The sequence below is a fragment of the Morone saxatilis genome, unplaced genomic scaffold, assembly GCF_004916995.1.
Source record: "Morone saxatilis isolate NCDOM2014 unplaced genomic scaffold, NCSU_SB_2.0 Contig22, whole genome shotgun sequence".
NCBI classification, from domain to species: Eukaryota; Metazoa; Chordata; class Actinopteri; family Moronidae; genus Morone; species Morone saxatilis.
Genome location: NW_023339785.1, coordinates 16,437,721 through 16,445,248, shown reverse-complemented (window position 1 = coordinate 16,445,248; position 7,528 = coordinate 16,437,721). Strand labels below are relative to the sequence as shown.

Sequence of the window (7,528 nt, the reverse complement as noted above, 5' to 3'; positions counted from 1 at the left end):
CTGTGATGTTAAGCCATTTTGTGATGGAAACTAGACGGAAAACCAAACAGTTGTTGATAAAACTGTAATCATAATCAATCTTTCAGAAACTTTGAATGAAAATCATCTAAGAGGCAGGCCGGAGATTCTTAAGGTCCTCCAGGGACAACAAAGAGATATTAAAACACAACTAATCACAGTCAAATTACAACAAACTTCAGTACGCTTCCAATACCATTACTGCTACTCCAGTTAGCAGTACTATCGCTGCTCAAGATAAGATGAAACTTTAATGATGTATGTGACTTTGAGACAAAAATGTCTGTGCCCTGTGAGTATTTCAAAAGAATTCTAAAAACCCAGAGTGACAGTTTATTTAGCTCATTTTATGAGACCTCGTAAGCTATAAACAGGAAGTCTGTTTTTTGAGAACAGCATGACACTTAGTCATGAGGTTTACTGTGTCATTTGTCATCATCTTTTTGTGGTCACTTTTAAATGTCCCCACGCTGAATACATATGGGACTGTGTGTTGTTTTTATATTTAGCCATCTGGCTACAGGTAACAGCTGACGTTTATTGGACAGTGATGAACTCAGATGTAGTTTATAAACCAAACCAGTGAGCTCATTTCGTATCATAAGAAATTCTAAATGTAGACATATTGACTTCCTTCCCAATTTCAAAAAGGGAAGTTAAACCTTCGGTGCCTAGTTGCATCAGAGTGTGTGTGGGGGGATAAATTCATCTTATCCTCACTTCAGGACAGTGTTATACAGTAGCCTACACTCATGCGTGGTCTTTGTTATTTTTTCCTTTCAATCCTGACCCAAGGTAAGTCAATATTCTGTGCCTGTTTATTTTCTTGTATTTGTAGAGTGCCTGTGGGTGTAAAAGTGGTGATGTGTGTGCAGGAGGATGGGTACATTTGTGGGCTTCACATTTTGAGAATTACAATTGCTCTCTGTATCATCCAGTTTGATCAAAGTCAGTAATGTCTTCCACAGTGTCTTCTACCTTCAGTCAACTCATTGGCCTTTTAGGGCACAATGTGACTTTGCCGTGTAGGTATGACTCCCAAGCTCACGGCATCCTGAGTTTCTGCTGGGGACGAGGGAAGGTGCCCAGCTCCAAATGCTCCAACACCATCCTCTCCTCCGAAGGTGGGGCTGTACAATTCAGGCAGTCCCCCAGGTACCAGCTGCTAGGCAGGGTGACAGACGGAGATGTGTCTCTGACCATCATGAACGCTCAGTTGGCCGATGCTGGTGCATACGGCTGCAGGGTCGAGATCCCAGGGTGGTTCAATGACTATAAGGTCAATAAACACCTGGTCATGGAGGAAGGTAATGCTCATAAAAAAAATCATCAGTCAGGGTGATTATGAACTTTGTTATGCAGCTTTAAAGTATTTTGTTTATTCCAGCTGCTGTGGAAGAGCTTTTTACTGACGACTGGACACCTACGACTGATTGGATGCAGGGTGAGCTGTGAATAAATTATGTTAAAAAGTGATGATTCTCTTTATTTTTACCAATGAACCTTAATGCAGCTCTTTTTTTGGTAATAGTTAACTGCATTTAATCTTAAGCATAAGTGTCATTTTATATGTGATAGTAATGGTTTTCATTTTCCTACAGAAACATTGACAACATCCACACCTGAAACCTTTATTGGTGACTTTGCTGCATCGACTGAGGTATGGTTCAGCTTATTTCTATAATGAGGAAATATAATATATTGTTTTTTAAAAAATGCACAAAATTAATACAGATAATTATAATAATTACTGCACAAGAGGACCTTTTGTGTTTGTTTAAGTAATGTTATTTAATAAGACATATGAAAACGGAAGTGAAAAACGGCCCTGGTTGCAATTATTTTAGTGCTATTATCTCAAGATAAGTTCTTTATTTTGCTATCTCGAAGACTGATTCCTTGAGAGAACTACATATTTTATCACGAAAATATTTGTTCTCGAGGTCACAGGATAGTTCAGGATAGTTCAGGATAGAACTTGAAAATGATTAATTTGATCACACCTGTTTTCAGCCTTGAAGATCTTTGCCTTGACAGTCGGGGAGGATTCATAACAGAACTGAAAAGAGCTGCTACCTGAATGTACATCTGAGAGTTCATTTAGGCTATTCATTACCTGGAAATGTGATGCAATACTGACAAAATACATCAGGAGAAAGAATTATTAAATGAGCTCAAAGATCCGTGCAAAGTCGAGATTTTTTCATGACTTTTTTTTCTGGTTCCTGGTTGAAAATTAGCTGGCGTGTAGGTTGCATTCCTCCATGCACTGACCATTATGTTGATGCATTGCAACATCTATAATCCCCCATTTATGTAAGATGGCATGGAACTCCTGATCTCTGGTAAACATTATAAGTAATAAGAGGAAACAACCGTTTTGTTTTCTTATGATAAAAGGTTGAATATCTCGTCATCTCAAGATAACAAAACTTGTTTTCTCGAGATAGCAAAATAATTAACTTGTAATCTCAAGATAACGACATTAAAAAATAATTGCAAGCATGGCTGTTCTCAGCTTCTGTACACAAGTAATCTAGGGAGTTGTTGCAAATTAGACTTTAAAATGAGTCCATTGCTCTGATACAGTCTTTTAAAAATGACTGATAACCAATGTTTTGTCATGTCTGGCCTTCTTCAGGAGCATTTTGTCTAAACAATTATGTGACACATTTTGAATCCTAATTAGGAACATGTCATTGAAATGGAAAAGTGTGGGGGTTTCAACTTTATGTGGTTTAAGTGTGCGTGTCGTTTTAGCCTGGCAGCGTGAAATGAAGAATACAAAATATATTACAGTTTTAAATATATTTATGGCACATATTTCAAAGTATGTGCCAATTATAGCTGACCCAGTCCTTCACGATAAGGTTCATTTTCATTTCAGGAAGAATTCAAAGACTTCCTGGATGTGGAGAACATTGGCAGGATGGCAGTTATTTTCTTCTCCACCATAACCATAATCCTCATCCTCGTCTTTATTTTCTGTAAGTGTGGAATGGATTATAGTTCGTGACTCATTTGCTATTCAGATTAATTTTACACATTAAAAGCTGAAGTCAGTGAGAGGGGCCTTCGTTTATAGACTGAAAATATAATTTTAATGTTTGCATTTCTTCAAACCAGGGAGACGATGTCTGCCGAAGAAGACACTTATCGATACTCGTCTCAACGTCTCAACTGCTGAGAACATTTATGAATTTATGCATCCCAGTGCCTGAGTGATGGTTTGCATTATGAGAACAAAGGAGTCTGCAAATTTCTATAAGGAACTGCTAGCTGAATGTGCTGCTGCTCTGCTCGCCATGTGATGACGCTGTTTACTTTTGGAACTATTATCTATTAATCAATAAGGGAGCGGAAATATAACCTATTTCTCCAATAAAGCAGCTTAAGTTGTCCCATTATTCTCAGATAGCATGAAGAAAGACATGTGTGAGTCATACTGAGAGTAAGATAAGTGGCTGAGAATATGCAAAAATATCCTGCGGATTAATTAATTTGCTGTTATTTGTATGCCTGTCTGTTTTTCATGGCAAAATTGGTCTCACATCTCTTAAAAGCTTGTAAATGGGTTATACTTGTGGACACAATGCCACCTACTGGGCTTACACACATTATTATTATCAAGAGAAGATTCCACCCTGGTCACTCTGGTAGAGGAAGATGGGACAGAGAGGGAGGATAGTGTGGGGGAAATCTGTCTCTGTCTATTCATACTATATATGTTTTGACAAAGTAACATCTGAATTGTATATTTAAAGATTCTGCCTATTCAAAGTTTAATAAAACCACATTTTAGACAGACTGTGTTTTCTTTTATTAAAACACTAAATGCACACTTGCGCTGTGTTCAATCTTAACTTTAATTCCACATAAATTACATTTTGACCTCAAAATGAACTGATGGTTAGTTGATAGACTCTGTACTACAGTTCTCTCAGTGAGGTGAAAGACATTTAATGTATTTCTCTCTTTCTGTTCCACCTACTTTTGTTATGTGGACTTTATTATGTGAGTGTCAATCTGATCTGAACACTGATCTAGTTCCTGTTTTGGGTGTGCAAAACATGTAGCAAAAAGACGTCAGGGGTGAGGACCAGGATCAATCTACCTCCACTTGTGTCATCTCTGAATCAACAAGATAAATACTCTGAATGAGGCTGTGACTTTTGTGTTTACAGCAATTTTATATATCTTGACTGATGCGATTAAATCAGCGGAAATGTGTCAGCTTTGCATTTTTTAATTGCTGCTGCTGTATGCAACTCTCTCCTTTACAAGAGTACATTTATTGTGACTCTAGGGTTCACATGTTAAGTTTACATTACCCTCCTTGAGCAAAATTAACTAAATCTAACTACCTCTAAACTCAATATAAATCTTTTTTTTATCACATCAACAGATGTAATGGTTTATAAATATTAATAAATCAGTTATTCTTTTTAGCACCATTCATGAGACTTTAAGGGGGAAATCAAACTACTGACTTATTTATATGTTTGAGTCAATGACCCTAAACCACACTTATATATATACAAATATATAAACTGAAGCAGATTAAGATTATATATCCAAAAGCATTTTGTGTTTGTGCTCCCATGATGACAATAAATGTTAGCATTAAAGTTAGCTTCAGTGTCTTTTGGATTATTTTGATTATTTTTTAATGTAACAAATGCGAAGTTGCTCTGCCAATTGAGAAGGTAAGTTTGAATGGTTGAAACGTTGTAAATGCCTTTCTGTCCCTGTCCCTGTCTCCTCAAGGATTGAGAGCAAACAACAAGAGTGAAGACAGAGTGTTGATAACCTTGATTCTGTCTCTGTCTAATCATCAACAGCTCTTTTCTACATTTGTCAGCAGAAGCTGTTTGTGTGAGCAAATTCAAGGATAGCATCATGTGATTTGGAAAGATTTCCAATCTAAAACCACACTGTGTTTTGGTTAAGTGTTGTTTAGCAGGTGAATTAAATCTTTGATTGACTTTGAGAAAGTAAAATAATCTTTCTAGGCAGAAGACATCTCCCTCTGTGTTGCGTTCTTCTCTTTTGTATACTTGGAGGTAAGACAGTCATTAGATTCATTTGCATTTTAATTTAATGATCATTAAAAGCAGATTGTCAAAGCGCTACCTCCTCCCGGGTGACCCCTGATAAAGGTGACGTGTCTCTGACCATCAAGCAGGTTGAGGAGGGTGACTCATGGACGTACAGCTGTCAGGTAGAAAAATTGTAGGCTGGTTCAATGCTCACACACACACACACACACACATGAGTTGAATCAGTATATGATGGTTGAAGTTGCTTATTTTATATATTTTTTGTTTTTATTGCACTGTTCTACAGCATTTCTTTCTTTTTAGCACCTCCCGACCCGTGGGAGACTGAGACAAAAGAGGTTAAATAAAGGACCATCACTGTTTGGTGGAGTTCTGTGTTTGATGGTGGCAGGTCCATCACATTGTATAGGATTTATTTAAAATATATCGTGGGTGACGACAATAATCCCAACCATCTGAACAGAGTTTGGACTTTCGGTACTACATGTACTTGTAATACAGGTAAATACATCTATTGTTTCCTGTTGCACAGCATCCCGGGATACTGTAGTAAGAACTGAAGTCTCAAATCCTGCACTGACCCAGGTGATTTTGGTGGATTTGCATCAGGCCAAGACCTACAACCTTTTCATGTTAGCTTCTAACAGCACATGCATGAGTAAAACCAGTTATGTTCTTACAGTCACAATGAAAGAGGCAGGTCGGTTTTTCCATGCAGATTTCTAGCTCATATTTTGGATGAAGGGATCTCTAAAGTCTGTTTTCCCTTCAGCACCAGGGAGTCCTCTCCTGGATCTGCAGCTGGAGGCCTTTACTTCTCACAGCATCAAAGTCACTTGGAAGGTAAAGTGAAACCTTTTGAAAGATAAGCTGCAGACACATTCAGCTTTCTGGAAATAGTTTTTTGATAGTTGAAAAAATAAATAAAAATAAATTTCAGTACTGAATATAAAAATATTTTACGGCTCTAAAAAGAGTCTTTGTTGTGAGTCTAACCTCTGAGAGCCTGACCTCAGAAACGGGGTTCTGCATTGTTAAAGCATTAGCTACACAGAGTATGGCCCTGCAGGAAGGCAGTTTAAAAGGTGGCAGCAGCAAAGTGCGACAGCCACCTGTGAACTTGAGAGAATCGTCCTGAGCAACCTGAAGCCTTTACCATTTACTGCATGCTTATACGGGCCAGAACAAATGCAAAAAAGGAGTGGGACCTACCTCAACAGATCTTTGCTCCACTCTGGATGAGGGTAAGTTAGGAACCACTGGAATATAGAAAATTATGAATCAAACTATTAAGTCTGCTTTCCCTGCTGCCACTTAAGATATTTATGACTTGGTGAAACTGTTTAACATGTTGAATATGATTTAAAGCTATAACGAAGTAAAATCTACAAAATTATTTCTGCTAGAGTTTCCTTGATGATATAACTGTTTAATTTTCAGGTAGTAATGAGGTTGGAAAATACATTTTTCTCTAACCATTTCAAAGTAAATTTGAAAGTTGCTGCCACAGTCAGGACACAAAGCAACCCAGGTTTAAGCACAGGTGTTTCATCATTTTTAGCAACTCATGAGTTTGAGAAACTATTTTAAAGAGAGACCGTACTCACTCAGAGAGAATTCATAATGATAATGATTTCAGAATAATAGTCTGCAGATCTAAATTTCTTGCATCTTTTATTTTCACATGCATGGATCAAACACAGTATAGTTTATTTGATTTTAACTTTATTTAGAAGAGAAATTGTAGAAGAAGCTGACCCAGAATTATCCAGCATTCGAACTGCTGCAACTCTTGTACAGTACATGTTTTATTTCCAAATAGAATTATTATATTTGTTTTAATTTTTCATAGCACAAAATTCACACAGATAATTGTATGTTACAGGTGGTAACATACTCTCAGTTGACTATAATTGAAACCTCAATGAAGTGCGTCTGTTTTAGTATTAAGAAATAAGAGTTCATAATGTAAAGCTGTGCACATGTGGGATTGAATTAAGGCTGAAGAGAGACAGAGAGTAACTTATAGCAGCCTGCAGTTTTTTAAATGTATTTATATGACAGAAATACATATGGTTAAGGCACATATGTTTCAGCACACCTGGCCTTCTTTAGCATTTCCTAAAAATGGCCACAACTTAGCATTCCCTCTTACCTAAGTGAAGAAATGACAGTCTGAAAAGTTTGAAATAAGTGATCAACTTAATGTAACTGTGCGCTTATGTGGCAGTGGGTAAAGGCTGGAAGCAAGACATAGAGTACACAGTTAACATCACAGTTTAAAAACCGTACTGTATATAAGATTATGTGCCAATTACAATTGATCCAGTCCCTTCTGATAAAGGTCATTTTCATTGTAGGAAAAATTCAAAGGCTTCCTGGGAGTGGGGGTAATTGGCAGGATGGCAGTTATTTTCTTCTTCACCATAATCCTAATCCTCTTTATTTTA

General features: G+C 37.1%; 1 protein-coding gene across 1 annotated transcript; it reads left to right on the top strand.

The window, feature by feature from the left end:
* Positions 1–601: 601 nt before the first annotated feature.
* Positions 602–3,826, top strand: LOC118333347 (T-cell immunoglobulin and mucin domain-containing protein 4-like). The gene is made up of 6 exons (XM_035668942.1): positions 602–813; positions 987–1,325; positions 1,406–1,462; positions 1,620–1,678; positions 2,906–3,005; positions 3,145–3,826. The coding sequence occupies exons 1-6, from the start codon at positions 771–773 to the stop codon at positions 3,237–3,239; spliced, it is 693 nt and encodes a 230-aa protein (XP_035524835.1). The 5' UTR covers positions 602–770; the 3' UTR covers positions 3,240–3,826.
* The last annotated feature ends 3,702 nt before the right edge of the window (positions 3,827–7,528 follow it).